This window comes from Pelophylax lessonae, assembly GCF_965119305.1.
Source record: "Pelophylax lessonae genome assembly, chromosome: 6".
Classification (NCBI taxonomy): Eukaryota; Metazoa; Chordata; class Amphibia; order Anura; family Ranidae; genus Pelophylax; species Pelophylax lessonae.
The window spans coordinates 204,800,387-204,817,435 of record NC_138773.1 but is presented as its reverse complement, the minus strand read 5'-3'; the positions used below and the strand labels follow the sequence as shown (position 1 = coordinate 204,817,435).

The window sequence follows — 17,049 nt, the reverse complement described above, 5'->3', positions numbered from 1 at the left end:
AATACCCATTGTGACGAATATGAAGATGGCGGCGACTGTCGGAGGACGTAAGAGAAAGTAAATTTTTAAGCCTTTAATTGTCTCAGCTACTCTAATAACTTTCAGCACAGCTTTTGGTTGCATCAGAGTTCCCCAACCTAAATAGCTGCTTTAGAGCCCTTTCATGCCATCCCATTGGAAAATGCACATGCGGATTCCTCAAAGCACATATTGCATGTCCTATAAAATGTGCTAAATAAGAAAAGGTACAGTTTTAAAATGTAACGCAATGCAAAGCATGTTTTACATGCGTTTTCTTTTTCATTATTTTTTATCTCCATTTTGTAGATTGTGCATCTGTTCCATGGAAATAACATGTGACTTAAAAAATACCCAAATAAAGCACATAGTTTTCTATATTGCATTTTTTGGGTGTTAACTGCCACTGACATAATTAAACATGTGTTTTTACAAAACACGCAAAAGATACATCAGGAAGGATTTTTTTTTTTTTTTTTAGACGGCAACATACTTCCCTATGACACAACAAACCGATGTGAAGATATTTAAACATATGATTAACAGTTTTAAGCGCTTTTCGCATACTATGATTCCACATTGCAGTGCACATAAAAAGTGAAGGTGTGAATGGGCCTGTTTACTTTTGTTTGCTGCCTAAAACTGCCAACACACAATAACAGTGACTAACACTTTCACAGCTATGGTTATCAACCAATTTCAACTCAATTACATTTCTGTGACTTGACACAGACGACCAGTGAAAGGAGCTCCAGTGACACCTTGTGGTTAAAATCTGCACATTCAACAAACAAGCATGTCACTGTCTATACAGTATGTATATGCCTCTTTCGCCTAAATTAATTTTTTACTTCATTACATAAATTATTCAGGATTAACCATCGTCATAGGGCTGGGCGATTTTGCCTAAAAAAAAAATCTTCGATTTTTAAAGAAAAATTCGAGTTTCGATTCGATTTTCGATTTTTTTTTTTCCAATGCACTTAAAAAATGACTGCAGAGTCTGGAGGGAGGACTGAGGAGAAGGAGAAGCGCTGTATATGTGTGTCTGACTCTGTTTGGATCAGTTGCCCATAGAGAAGATGACGGAACATCCGTACCCTGATCTCCTCTATGGTGAGAGGCTGGCAGTGACAAGGATTTCATCACTTCTGATTTTGGTGCCACCATTTCCTGGCTGCTACAAACACAATCAGTGTTTCACCAGATGAATTGCAGGGGAGATGTTAGGGGTCTGATGTCTCAATAAAGAGTACCTGTCATTGCCCAAGCTATCCTAAGGGATGTGTTTCTTCCCTTGTCATAGTAATAAAGTTAAATAAAAAAAAAAAAGTAATTAAAATATGTAAAATAAAATAAAGAAAGAAATAACAGCCTATTAGTACATATATGAGGTAATTGTATCGTCACAATGCTCCCTGTGCCTCCCATACATTCCTCTCTTGGTACACTGACACATGTATCCTGACACTCCTGTATAGAACTCACCCAGGCTGACCAGCACAACCACAAGGGCCACGATCACAGAGATCACGGTGGGGTCTTGTCTCTAGATTTCCATTCTGATGGATTCCATATCCAACGACCACTGAGGACCGCCGTCATCCTGAACCATTGCGATACCAGTTCACCAGGAGTAGCGCATGCGCAGTACAACAGACATCGCAACCCACATGTTCCTCGCCTCTCAGCTACATGTCACTTCACGCCAACCAATGAGCCGAGCGCTTCCGGGATCCGCACAGCACGCTAAAAGCCCACGGCATGTACAGACGCACCGCCCGCCCCGCAGCTGACGTCACATCCAGGCGCGGCGGTGGTCCGAGGCAGAAAAAAAGTATTGTAGAAAAAAACTCGAGTTTAAAAAAAAAAAATCGTTCCAAACTAAAAAATCGATAAATCGATTAAATCGATTTATCGCCCAGCCCTACATCGTCATAGTAAAAAATGCAGCCAAGCTATTTTTACTTGGCACTGTTTTTGTATCAAACAATAAAACTAATAAAATAAAGCAATAGAGTTAAATTGCATGGGGTAAAGAATACACAATACTTTACTAGCTGGTAAGTTCCAACACTGGTAGCAGCAGAAAATGGGTAAAACAGCAGTAATCATAATCCATAAATTCATGACATTGCAACCAGCCAGACCATAAATATGAATTATATACACTCCAGCGCTATCCCCTACTCCTGTGTATAAATACATAGAACATAACTTCTACACAAATATACATATATACATATTAACCAGTGCTTATGTGTAATAAATAAATGTTCTAATCACTCGTATATAAAAAAAAAAAAAAAAAAAATGTGCCCAGTAGATTGACAAATGTGCAAAAGTCCACAGCAGTTGTGAAGAAAACAGCAATTCTTCAAATTGCATCCATCTTCCACAGTGTGTAATATAGGTGTACGTTTAGTAAACTGAGAAGTTTTCTCTCAGTTCACTTCTCGGCAATTCTCAGAGAAAAATTATCAACTCTGGCACCCAGTTTAGGTGGTCAAGAACTTCAATTCTCAAAGGGTGATCAGAGGAGAATTTTTTTCTCTGAAAACGGCCGAGATCCCTGTATAACTGGGTGGACTGCCTGTAATCTCACGAGATTGAGAGATTACAGTGCCGCCAAGTTTAAAAAGTGAAACCAAAGTTTAAAAGCACTCGTAATGACATGTTCTGACACATGAAAACTAACTGAATATCTATCTATCTACACACACACCAGTACATACAGTATATATATATATATATATATATATATATATATATATATATATATATATATATATATATATATATATATATATATATACACACACACACACACACCAGTATATATATAGTATACACACATATATATATATATATATATATATATATATATATATATATATATATATATATATATATATATATATATATATATATATATATATATATATATATATATTTTTTTTTTTTTTTTTAATTTTGAACCCACTGGTGCTGATATATCAGAAGAAAGAAGTCTTCTTCCTCTATCACACCAGCTTCTCCCCCTGATTCTCCACCTCTGAGCTGGAGAATCTGGAATGGAGATATTTCAGAATAACGGCTGTGAGATCTTCAGATCTCACTTTTCTAAACTGGCCGTTTGTGACAGAAACGGTCATGTACTGTGATGAGAAGAGAAGAACATGTTCTCTGCTCCTCATCTTAGCTAACTAAACGGTAACTCATCAGAGATCAGTCGTGATCCTCAGGATCACGGCTTTTCTCTGTTTATTAAAAGTACACCATAGTGCACAGTCTCCCCCACAGTCCCACCCACTTCTGTGCCAAAAATTGCCTTAAATGCAGCTCACCCACCAGATTCTTGTGACCCCTTATCTCTAGGAAGGCCATGAAAGGGTTCTGTCTCTGCTAAGCACGACTCAATGTTTTCTACTCCTTGGTCCTCAACACTTTTCGTCCAATGGATTTCCTCAGGAGGTGGTGAGGGAAGTCCACTGGACGAAATGCGTTAAGGGCGGGGCTACATGTAACATCAGGTGCCCCTTACCAACCCAAAAATGAGCAATAGGTGGTCCTAACAGAGATGAAAGTAGCTAGTGTAAAGAAGCATATACCGAGGCATTTCAAAATGTTTACTTTAAAATGTTATGAGACGTTTTATATGGTACTATGTAGATATCCTTGTGTTTAATACATTACTTGTGATTTTGAACTGTGGAACGGTCAAGTGAACTTGAGAGGAGAGCCAAATAGAATAGGAGAGCACTGAGTGATGCTTTGAAACTGAAGCCTTTCATCATTTTCTTAGAGATAAGAGGTCATGAGAACATAGGGAGTGAGCTACACTAAAGGCACTGTATGGCATAGAGTTGTCTAGCATTGTGATACACACTGTAGATGAACATTGTAACGGAACCTAAACCCACACTGTACTTGTGGACTTCCGTCAGTATACGGCTTCCTCCCAGTTGTGAACATAGATATCAGATTTTCCAGCCGCCCCCATACAAAGCTAGCTGACAACTTAACTTGTACTGGAATCTTCTTCTTTATTGAACAGTTTCACACTCAATTTATACACACGAGCACATCCCCCTTCTGATCAGATTACCACACACAGGTCAGGGGCTGCCTGATTACATTATCATATGCAGATGAAATTATATACAGGGATAGTATTAACCTGAACTAAATATCTAGACATTTGGACAGAACAATACGTGAGTTCATTAACATTTAACAATGGAACAGACAGGCTTAACAGAATACAAGTCTCACCTCAATACACAAACAATAGGGAGAGCCTGTCACTGACATTGAAGTTCAATACACATCATAAGTAAACACAGAACCCATTTGAAGCAATCCAAACCATTAAGTATCTGTCTTTCGCCCTCAGGTACAGTGAATATCGTCACAAACATTTACTGTGGAAGAAAGCTGGATTTTTGGCTTACCGTAAAATCCTTTTCGCTTAGGTTCATTGACGGACGCAGTCCTCTGATGCATATCAGTAGGGTAATAACGCCCCCTACAGGAGTAGGACACTAGGCAGAAAGAATTTCTGGCTACGCCTATGGGCAGTCCCTGGCGGTATACCCTCTCTCTTCCTGCATAGGATGTTAGTTTTGTATCAAAGCAGTGTCCGAGAAAAGCACACCAACCCACTCAAAAAATATAGAGGGGCGGGTACTGCGTCCGTCAATGAACCTAGGGAGAAAAGGATTTCACGGTACGTCAAAAATCCATTTTTCTCTACCGTTCATTGACAGATACAGCCCTCTGATGCACATCAGTAGGGACGTCCCAAAGCAGTACCCAAATGATGGGTGGGAAGAGCAGAACAAAGATAAAAACAGTCCCCAAGGCCAACATGGCAAACCAGGCAACACAGGATTCATCAGAACAACCAGATGAGGCCCACCTGGAAAACAGAAAAACATCCTGAAGGAAGGCCAAGGGGCCCTCTAAACTGCAGCCTGCAAAACCTTGTGGCCAAAGGAGGCATCCGCAGAGGCCATCCCATCCACCAAATTTTTTACCTCATGGAAGGGGTCAGAGATGACCTCTGAAGATTCACAATCCAACCGAACTCCTCCAGAGTTCTCATGGTGACCCCCAAGTTTTCCGTCAGTAACGCTGGGGACTCCGCACGGAGAATCAGATCATCCAGGTAATCCAGGACCGATATCCCCGCTGCTGTAACAGCGCCAGCACCGGGGCCAACACCTTTGTGAAGACCCGAGGAGCAGAGGCGAGACCAAAGGGTAACGCCACAAACTGATAGTGATCCTCTCCCACGGCAAAACGGAAGAAACATTGGTGAGCGGCTCAGATTGGAATGTGAAGGTATGCATCCTTAATATATATGGAAGCCAGGAAGTCCTCCTGATGTAGGGAGGCCACCACCGTGCGAATAGCTTCCGTCTTGAACTTTTGAGCACGCACGAACACATTCAGTGCCTTTAGGTCCAGGATCAGATGCACCTTGCCCTCCTTCTTGGGAACCGTTAACAGGTTGGACTAAAACCCATGAAAGCGGTCCGCGTGCGGAACAGACTAGATCACTCCTTGCTGTAGCAAGTCCTGCACTAGCCCATAGAGCACTTGCAAGCGATCCGGGGATTGGCCGATATTGGAAGGGAAAAACCTGACTGGAGGAATGGATCGAAACTCCGGACCGCACAACCTCCCGGACCCATTTGTCTGAGATCCGGGCCAGCCACAAGTCCAAGAACAGGCAAAGGCGTCCCCCCACCCCAGTCACGGATGAGGGGGCACTTTCAGGCCGAGGAAGCCTTGTCCGCAGGCCTGGCGGAAACCCAGCCGGGGTACACACTTCTGCAGAGGCTGGGTCAGACTCAGAGTCTGAGACATCACAGGAGGCAGGGGTAGGTGGGGTAAGTTTCTGAGCACCCCGCCCTCTAAAGGCCACTTCCACCCAGGACACAAATGCTTCCAGGACCGCTGAAATCGCATCGGTGGACAGTTGAGATCCGAAGGGCCCTGCGGCCTCCGTGAGGGGGTCAGGTGGGGACACATGGTCTGAGGGGTCCATGTTGCACTAATAGAACCCACCAGCAAACTTTGAAAAAAATCACAAAAATGTTTATTTTTTTTTTTTATTATGAAAAAAGGAACGTTCCCCCCAACGCTACAGGTCAGGAGGTCAGGCACGCTCTAAGGACCCCCACAGAGAGAGAGAATAAGCCCCAAGCAACTCACTGTCCTTGGGATGCAGCAAACTGATCAGGGAGTCCTGCACGGGTCATCGGCGGCTCAGGAAAAGGAACTAAGCCAGGAAACTGTCCGGGGGGGGGGGGGGGAAGGGGCTCCTCCCACCAAGAATGCCTCCAGGCACACCCACCGGCCTTCCCATTCCCAGCAAGAAATCCAACACAAAATGGCCAAAAACTGGTGTACCAAGATGGCCGCCGTCATAGGAGCAGACAAGGCTACAATAAAACAGTGGCCAGCGCGGCAATAGGACCCCACAGGGAGACACCCCCCCGCCAGCCCTCCTACACCATCCAGCCCTAGAGGACCCGACCGAGCCACCCCCACCATTGACCGAGCGCCGCAGCCCAAGGCCCCCCCCCCCCCCCCCGTGCGGCCTGCATACTAGGTCCCAGCCTAAGGTAGGCCAAGGAACTAGGTCCTTACTCCTGACTAGGCAGATTAAAACTGACATCCTATGCAGGAAGAGAGGGTAAACCCCCAGGGACTGCCCATATCTGAGATGCATCAGAGGACTGCGTCTGTCAATGAACGATAGAGAAAGAAGGAATTTAAGCAATTGCGGTTTATTCACGTAACAAACAGTTGAGTACTGTCAATATTTTTATTTGCACAATTATACAATTTTTCAGGACAAGCAGGGTAGGTTTCCTTCAAGGTCCAAGCAATGCCAATGCACAACGTTTTAGCAGAATGTTGGACATTCTCCGAGAAGAAAAAGACCTTGGACCTTGAAGGGGACATACCCCAAAAGCTTGCTTTGGAAAATTGTATGTTCGTACAAATTAAAAAAAAAAAAAAAAAGTAACACGGACAGTACTTACCGTAATTGTTTCTGTCGCAAGTGCACCAATATGGCTACAATCACCTTTTCATTCATTAACAATGTTGACTTCTGCACTTTGCAAATCCCTGGGCACTTTTTTATTTAACAGTGATGGAACATTTATTACACAGAAGCACTGGTTAATATATAAATATGTATATTTTTGTAAATTAATAGGGTTAGGTGTATTCCAAGTGTTTATGCACAGGAAAAGGGTCTGGTACTGGTGTATATGATGAATGTTAATTATCTTGGAGGGAATATTGTCCAGCAGCTTGGAAATATGAGGTATTTTAATAAGAGTGCAGGTGATTTTGTGTACTATTAGAAAGTTAATGAACTATTAAAATTAGTACAACAAGGTTCAGCCACAACAGGACCTACAACTGCAGTTTACAACTACAGGGATTTTCACAAACATACAGGAATACACATTGTGTTATTTGTATTGAATTTACTGTACTCCCTTGGACTGTAAACTGTGTTGAGTAGGGATCTTGGTTTCCATTGTCTAAAATTTGCATCTTTCAGAAGCTGTACAAAAAACGTAATTAAAAAGGGGAGGTGTAATCCTACACAGAAAAACATGCCCATTCCTTTTTATGGTGGTCAATTTACTAAGTATAGGTGGTCTCAACTGCAACCCCGATATGTCCAGAGGGTGCACAATAGCTTAGAATTTAAAAAAAAAAAACTTGCATTGCATAACCGCGTAGCACAGAGGTCTCCAAACTTTCTAAACAAAGGGCCAGTTTAAGATCTTTCAGACTTTAGGGGGGCTGGATTGTAGCCATTGGGAGTTGAAATTTTCTTGGCATCAGTGTGAGGCATTGTACCCCATTGCTGCTGTCAGTGGGAGGAATTGCGCCCCATTGCTGTTGTCAGTAGGAGGAATTGCCCCCCATCACTGCTGTCAGTGGGAGGAATTGCGCCCCATCGCTGCTGTCAGTGGAAGGAATTGCGGCCCATTGACGCTGTCAGTGGGAGGAATAGTGTCTTGCATCAGTATGAGGAAAAGTGCTCCAAGGACAAGATTAAAGGCAAGCAAAGGGCCGAATCCAACACTCGGTCCGCAGTTTGGAGACCACTGGCGTAGCAGCTAAATTCATTATAATCCACATTAATTGTAGAGAAGCTCAGATTTACTGTGAGCTGATTTTCTTTTAAAGTCTTTAGCACTCCTATTCCAGATGGGCAGCCGCAGGACTGACAGTCTGCAGCACCTCAAACAGGCAGTTCACTTCCTATAGGCCGATTTTCTCCACTGCTGGGAGCTCAGAGTTTGGAGCTTGGATTGGTAGCCACTGGTGCTTATTACATTTGGACCTCACTGCCGGGATGTGGCTGGCACTTCAGCAGCCAGTGTGAAGTGAAGGATTGGCAGCCTGCACACTGGCAGCCCAAACTGTGCTGATGTATTTAAAATGTAAACAAACGTTTCCAGTGTGCAGGCTGCCAATCAAAAGATGTTTCAGTTGTGTTTATGTAGTGCCCAATACTCAATGGGCAGCATGTTGGGTACCAGGGCTGTAGTGGGTCAATTCATCGATTACAAGCCTGTGGACTGATTAGCTACTACAGAACTCCTGAAAAGGGAAAGTTTACTGTTACAAAATAACTTTTTTGGGTCTGTTAAATATAGCGTTGAAAGCAATTTGTTAAATCTGTTTGACATGTGCAAAAATGACCCATTGATCCTGCCAGAATCTTCAGCGCTGATAACTTCCTGTGCACTTGCCCTGTCCTGACTGTTATCCGCTACAATTTTCTCAGCTGAATCTAGGGATTACAGTACCACATCCCTCTATATAATGGAGAAAAGCATAGGAACAGAGTCCGCTAGTCGTATCACGTTTCTGTCTTGATGTCCTACAGTAGTATTCACTTGTATTACTAGCAGAATTCCAATTAAAAAAAAGGGGGGGGTCTAAAAAATGAAAACTGAGGGAGCCTCAACATCTAAGCACTGGTAAGCTGCAATGCTACATTTTTGTTTGGATTTAGATATGCTTGAACTGAAAATTTTCTTTCCAATGTGAGAGAGATCTGCTAAATTTAAATCTAGTAGTGCATCCAAATTCTAGTCCTAAACTTAAAATTTGACACTGTACTGTATGTAATACATAGACATTCATTACATCAGAAATATAAAAAAAGAAACATTTTTTTCTTACTTCTGGCAAGAAAGAGGTACTTATTTTCTAAGAAAAACAATTATATTTGGTAATTCTGACATGTACCCTACTGATTTGTGTGTGCTGTGAATTTTAATTATACATCTAATTTTAGATACACTTGCTAAGCGAACACAACATTTTAGTAATTAATTAAACACAGATTAGCTGCAAGCAGTTTGCTTTTAAAAGATTGCCTTTTGAGGGTCCTTTCACATTAAAATAACTTAAAAAAAAAAAAAAAATCGGAAACAAAGTTAAAAATCTATAAAAAGGTGTGACAAATTCAATTTTCTAATAAAGAATACGTAACACTAGCAGCGCTAAATTGTCTATGTATAAACATAAAACCATATGATATTGTGAGTGACAGAAATAGTGATCACAGATTTGGTGTAGCATGCACAAATGCATACAATAGACGGACAGTCCAATATCAGCCACTGGATAAACATGCACATTCAAATCAAGGAGAAAAGTCCTTAAGCTCCTTTAAAGTTACAAATCTATATATAAATGAGAGGTACACTGATGAAAAAATACCCTGACTGCCAATTACTGATCTAGTCTTATCGTCTTCATTCTTATGTTGGCTCTTTCCCAGCCAGAGACAAAGATCACCGCGTATTGATCAGCAAATGAAGATGTAACCTCTACTTGCAGCTATACCATGAAGAATCTGAAGGTTTGACTTTTAAAATAATAAATGCTTGTTTTTTACAGCAATCAGACTACATTACCTGTTGTTCCAGGCTTGTAGCATCTCACAAAGGGACTGCTTCTTGATTATTATTGATTCAAAGACAGATTGAAGCTGTTGGGAAGTGTCAATGTTTGACGACAGCATCCTAGCCTGAAGTTTCTCAATCCAGTTCCTAAACTCGACCTCCTCCATCTGGAAGGGAGAGCATGAACCAGGACAAATAGGTAAAGCTGTGACACAAACAATATTCAAAAACATTTTGCTTTATAGAACTGTAGTAGTATGTGAAAAGCATATCTGAACCTGGTTGCTTAATAAATACATGAATTTGTGAAAAGAGATTTTTAGTGGAAAAAAAAAAAAAATGTATATAGGTGCAGCAACCAATGGATAATAAATCATGTTATTCTATATAGGTGCGCAACCAAAATGATCAAATGCAGAAAATCATCCTCATATAAAACATTAAGATCAATAAACAATATTTCACACATATAATAAATTAACTTGGTATAAAGTGCCTGAAGATATCGAATATAGAATTAAAAAAGATAAGAGTACAGAAAAGTGCGCAATAAGGTGCTCAGTCCAGTCTCAGTGAATCCTCCACAAATATTCAGCCTCTTACCAGAAAGATTGATCTCCATACAGAGTACCGTATATGCCTTTAAGCAGCACTGGCTATGATCTCCATACAGGGTATATGCCTTTAAGCAGCACTGGCTATGTAGTAATCAGCATTCCAACCGCCAGCAGCCAGATATACCAGGTAAGAAGCACACAGCAGGCTTAGCTCTCAGTGCTCCTCCAAAGAGCAGCCAAAAGGAGCCACAATAGTGTTCTACCATAAAAAATTGATTTTTGTAAAATCTTACCGTAAAATCCTTTTCTCTTAGCTCATTGACAGACGTAGTCCTCGGTGATACAGCACCTTCGGGTTATGTTGCCTCCACAGGAGCAGGACTAGACAGGAAATAAAAATGCTCTGGCCACACCCTAGGGGCAGTCCCCGAGGGTATATCCTCTCTCTCTCTGCCACAGCAAATCAGTTATGTCACAAAAGCAGTGTTTAGAGAATTTAACCCAACCCAACTCAAAAAACAGAGGGGCGGGTACTACGTCTGTCAATGAGCTAAGAGAAAAGGATTTTACGGTAAGATTTTACAAAAATCCATTTTTCTCTCTCGCTCATTGACAGACGTAGTCCTCGGTGATACAGCACCTTCGGGACGTCCCAGAGCAGTATCACAAATGAGGGGTGGGAAAATGGAAATCAAATCCAAATCTAGAAGGCCCAACCGGTGCCAACTAGAAGTTTACAATGCTCATCCTTAATGATGAGACTCAACAAAAAAATTTTTCAACAGAAAAAAACCCTCGAGGTAGACCACCGGTCTCCTCAAATTGCGGTCTGCAAAACCTTGCGGCCAAATGAGGCATCCGCCGATGCCATCACATCAATTTTATAAAATTTTGTAAAGGTATGTACCGACGACCAGGTGGCCGCCTTACATACCTGGACCACTGACGCCTGATGGCGAAAGGCCCAGGAAGTACTGAGCGCTCGAGTGGAGTGCGCCCTAACAGGGAACGGAGGACTCTGACCCTTAATAGAATAAGCCTGTACCACCGTCTGTCTAATCCATTTGGCAATAGTCGCGGCAGATGCAGGCAACCCCTTTCTGGGGCCATCCGTGATCACAAAAAGTGAATCCGTCTTACGGAATGATTCCGTAGCTTTCAGGTATACCCTGATTGCCCGAACCACATCCAAGGAATGCAACGCATGTTCCCGATGATGATTGGGCTGAGGACACAAGGAAGGTAGTACAATATCTTCATTCAGATGAAAATCTGAAACCACCTTAGGAAGAAAGGATGGCTTAGGAAGAAGTACTACCTTATCCCTATGAATCACTAGGTATGGGGACTGGCATGATAATGCAGCCAGTTCTGACACCCTGCGAGCAGAAGTGATAGCCACCAAGAAGGCCACCTTCTGGGATAAAGTAAGCAAGGGAATCTCCCTGATGTTTTCAAAGGGAGGTTTCTGTAGAACCGACAAAACTAAATTAAGATCCCAGGGCGGTAAGGGCGCGCGGACTGGTGGAGCCAGGTGCCGCACCCCCTGGATGAAATTCCGCACCAAAGACTTGGTAGCTAAAGGTTTCTGAAAGAAGATTGCTAATGCTGAAACTTCACCCTTGATGGTGCTCAAGGCTAGTTTCTGCTCAACCCCTTTTTGCAAAAAGGCCAATATTCGAGTCACCGTATAGGTACGTGGAGGAAATCCTAAAGATTGGCACCACGCAATATAAGTCTTCCATGTGTGATAATAGACCTTGCTGGAAGTCGCTTTCCTTGCTTTAATAAGGGTAGGAATGACTGAAGCTGACAACCCTCTGTCCTTCAGTACTTGGGTCTCAATGGCCAGGCCATTAAAACCAGCGACTGTAAAGCACGATGGTAGATTGGTCCTTGAGACCACAGACACTCCCTGAGACGAAGTTCCCACGGAACGTCTGCGACTAGCATGTCCAAGTCGGTCAGGCCGGCTTGACGAGGCCAGCCTAGAATTTCTAGGACCACTGGCGCTGACTGGATCTGAACCAGGCGTCTCTAGAGCTATCTGGCCCCGACCATCCGAGAAAGTCTGGTCGTTTTCTGTTCCCACACATTTATCAGATACCTGATTCCTATCAGGAACGGTGATCTTCTCTGGTTGGACCTCAGGGACCGAAGTCACCCGGCTAGAGGCTTCTTGGTCTGTCTGGTCAACCAGATCCGATTCCTGTGGGGAATAGAGACTAATCTTAGGAAAAGGTAGAGGAAAAGATCTATTCAGGGAACGGTGACTACCGCTCCCTGTAGTACTTAAATGTTGGAAGGGAAGAATCGCACCGGTAGTAGAAGTTGATGCTCGATCTAATGTCCTGAATACCGGTGAAAACGTCCCCCCACCCTCAACCCGGGTGGGGGCGCACCTTCAGGCTGTGTAATCCTTTGCTTCGGGTTTGGCTGAGTCGGTCCTCTGTTTGTCCGACCAGCCTTTCTTGAACCCTCCTGGAGGAGTCTTGCCTTTCCAGCTTGTTCCAGCTGGGCGTACGAACCCTTTATGGGCGGTAAAGAAAGGTCCTCGCTTGTTGCGAGGTCCCTTAGCTTTAGCAGCCTGTGGCAAGAAAGTGCTCTTGCCCCCAGTGGCGTCCTTGATAATTTCATCTAGGGTGGCCCCAAATAGGCGATTCCCCTGAAAGGGGAGATTCGTCAAGGTCTTTTTGGAACCTAGGTCAGCTGACCAGCATTTTAACCACAGCACACGTCTGAGGATTACCGCTGACATAGATGCATGCCCTAATAGAGGGGTAGCATCCAAGGCTGCGTCACAGACAAACTGTAGCCCTTGTATAATCTGTTCCATCAAATCAGATGTTCCCTGGGGGATATCTTTTCCCCTTAGGTCTTGGCGTACCAATCTCGCCCATTCCGTTAGTGTCTGGGAAACTAGACCAATAACAATTACTGGTCTAAATGTTGACCCTATCAGGGAGAAGATAGTGCGGGACTCCGCTTCCATCTTTCGATCCACCGGATCCTTAAAGGACGAAGTGTCCTCCACTGGGATAACCGTGGCTTTATTCAGCCTGGAAATAGGTGGATCCACCACTGGTGGTACCGTCCATTTCTTAATGATGGATTCCTCAAACGGATAGCGTCTAGCAATACGCTTGGAAATAGTAAAGGTACGCCTAGAATGCTCCCATTCTCCTTTAATTTTATTACCAAAACATTTGGGTACAGGAAAAACCTTCACCGTTTTAATGGGCTTGTTAGTACCAAAGGGAATCTCTGTTTCAGTTGCCTCTGCCGGTGAAACCTCAAGTCTTAAGGTTTCCAGCACCGCCACAACTAGTGCATCCACCAATGCTTCTTCCTGAATTATAGCGGGAGAAAGAACGTCCTCCTCACTGTCTGAGGGAGCTCTACCTGAGATAACAGCCCTTGCAGAGGGACCTGCAGCTGCAGTGACCATCTCTGAATCTGAGTCAGAGGTGACAGATAATATAGGGGTAGGCGGGGGTCGCTTTCTTGACCCCCGTCCCTGACAGGCTGCCTCCACCCGAGCCACCATAGACTCCAAAACTGCTGTAAATGCATCCATACTCTGTGCACCGGCGGGTCCCGTGGCCCCCTCGAGGGAAACAGGTGGGGGCACTTGTGTGGCAGGGTCCATGATTATTCCAGTAATTTCCCGGAAAATACGATTCAAATTTAAATAAAAAAACTTTTTTTTTTCAGACCCCCAGCGCCACAAAAGCCCCTCAGTGTACCTGCTTAGGGACCCCTATCGATCGAGAGAGAGAGAGAGAGAGAGATAGACCCCCAGGCTCACCACTTGATGCTCAGAGTTCACTGCAACAGGTTACAGCGCTGTGTTCACAAACAGGAAGTCTTTTGGCTGGCTGCCCAGGAAGAAAGGAGGCGGCTCCGCCCCTCTGCACGCCTTCCGGCGCCTCCCCTAGCTCCACGAGGTGTTTGGATCACCTCAAACATGGCCGCCCCCATGCTGGAGACAGGAGGCTACGCCAAAATGGCGGCCTCGTGCGATCTAGCAAACAATGGCGGCGGTTAGTACCGAATAGCGGCGTGACTGCAGAACATCACAACACTTCTCTACATGGGGATTTAGCCTGGTCGGTGGTACCGGCCCTGGCGGACCGCATGGCCGTTCGGAAGGCCTGCTATCGCTGGAGACTTGACTAGGAAAGCAGTCTACATGTCCGTGGCTACTGACTGGTAGGATACTTATATTATCACAGTAAGATACCCATACTGCCACTAATTACAATCTTTTTTAACATGATTACAATTAGATTGTCAGCTCCCAAACCAAGCCTCCTGGCTTTTTGCACATAAAATCACACTCAAAGTAGGGGGATCTGTGCCATGTTATAGGATAGAGGGGAACTCATCCTTACCATACAGAGAGGGGCCCGCGTTCACCACAAGACCCGTCAGGGGAAAAGGGGGAACATGCTACTCACCATACCGGAACCAGGCGGGCACCAACTCCTGACAGTACCCCTCTCCACCGGGGCGGGAGGGCTGTCGACCAATACGGACGCCGTGACTCATGGTCCTTGGCGTTTCAGCGAGACGTTTAACTCGCGGGGTCAGTCCCTCCAGTGGGACTATGTCGGGGCCAACCCAGCGTGGAGCTATGGCCTGCACGCGCTCGTAGGCTGAACTGGGGTGACCACCGGATCTCAACATCCAGCCCGTCGCCCAGTTCAGCTTTCTTGCTTGAAGATCTCACAGGAACACTGGAGAAAAAAGCTGTCTAAAAAAAAATCTTAAGAAAAAAATCCTGCCAGGACCGAAGATCCCAGCAAGGTATCTAGGTCCTTACTCCTGACTAGACAGAAAAAAACTGATTTGCTGTGGCAGAGAGAGAGAGGATATACCCTCGGGGACTGCCCCTAGGGTGTGGCCAGAGCATTTTTATTTCCTGTCTAGTCCTGCTCCTGTGGAGGCAACATAACCCGAAGGTGCTGTATCACCGAGGACTACGTCTGTCAATGAGCGAGAGAGAAATTACCTTTTATTTAAAAACAAACCAGTAGTCTGAGTGAGGTCAATGGCTAGGCTCCGCCCGACATGTTTCACCACCAATCAGCATCATCAGGAGTGTGCTCCTAGCCAGTGACGTCACAAGCATGCCGAGATTGGTGTCTCGGCAATTGTATTATTGTGCGCTCTTGCTTCTACAATCTTGTAACTACCTGTAGGTTTTTAAATAAAAGTTACTTTTTGGTATAACACTATAGCGGCTCCTTTTGGCTTCTCTCTGGAGGATTATTGAGTGCTTCTTACCTGGTATTTTGGGGCTCTTGTGGCTGCTGGAGGTCAGAATGCTGATTATTACATAGCCAGGATTGCTTAAAGGCATATACACAAGCACCTATTGATCTCTGTATGGAGACCAATCACTTTTGTAAGAGGCTGAATATTTGTGGTGGAGGAATTACTGGGACACTTGTATACCGAGTGTCTTTAGGACATTAGCACCTTTTTGAGCACCTTTCTGGACATTGTATATCTTGAGGTAATTTATACCAATTTAATGTATTATATTTATAAAAGATTGTTTATTGATCATCATATTTTATACAGAGATTTTCTGTACTTGGTGAATCATTTTGGTAGCACACCTATACAGAATAACTTAATACATGAACCTATGTAAATGTTTTGATGTAAATCACCATCTTCTGCCACTGAATAAAAAGCAGTATTTGAATTTTACACAATGGCTAGTTAAAGAATGAATAAGCCATCTCTTATGTGCCAGCATCACGCACAGTAGAGATGCATATAGTGTCTAAAAGGACAGACTCTTCAGTTAGGTGCTATCAAATTTACTTTGCATTCGTTTTTGCATGTGAAAATGACAAGAAAGCAAAAGTGACCCACAATAATTAAAGTGGAGGTTGCAGTAAAATGCAAGGTGCACTTAGGAGTTAAACAGAGTTTTTAGGGACAGTTAGCCTAACATGCCGGGTAGTTACCAGGCAGAGTAATGTAAAAGCTCAAAAACAGCTCAAACGCCTGTAGAAGCAGCTTCTTTGAGCTGCGGTGAGCATGAGGACATGTTGGAGACCCTCACCCTGTAATTCTCACATGCTAAAAGTATATATAAAATGTACCTGTAAAGAAAAAAAAAAGTTAAAGAAATACTTACCTTATCTCTCATCTTTCACTTACAGCACCCCTAGGCAAGGGTGAAAATACACTCCCATTTGGCTAGATTCTGGGGAATACAGAACAGCCTGAGTCTCATGGAAAGATCCCTGTGCAAATGGACTGAAGTGCCTTCTCATGAGTTCTGGCCATCTCTGTATTCCCAAGGAATTGTGCACCTACTATCAGCAAGTTATGTTTAAGGCCTGTGTTGACAAACTTTGTTCATTTCAAATGGGTTTCGTATTTCCATAAAAGACTATGGGAACATAAAACCAGCTTGAAACAGGTCCAAGGGAGGTCAACTGCAGGTCGAATGCATCTCAATTAATTCTGAATGATCTCAGAAGTGTCTT

General features: G+C 43.7%; 1 protein-coding gene across 3 annotated transcripts in view; it reads right to left on the bottom strand.

The window, feature by feature from the left end:
- The window catches only part of PIKFYVE (phosphoinositide kinase, FYVE-type zinc finger containing), a 583,956-nt gene that overhangs the window by 349,700 nt on the left and 217,207 nt on the right, over positions 1-17,049 (bottom strand). For all 3 annotated transcript variants that reach the window (XM_082260055.1, XM_082260056.1, XM_082260057.1), the window contains one exon: positions 9,993-10,147. In XM_082260055.1, coding sequence (XP_082116181.1) covers positions 9,993-10,147 — 155 coding nt within the window. The remainder of the gene's footprint in view (positions 1-9,992; positions 10,148-17,049) is intronic.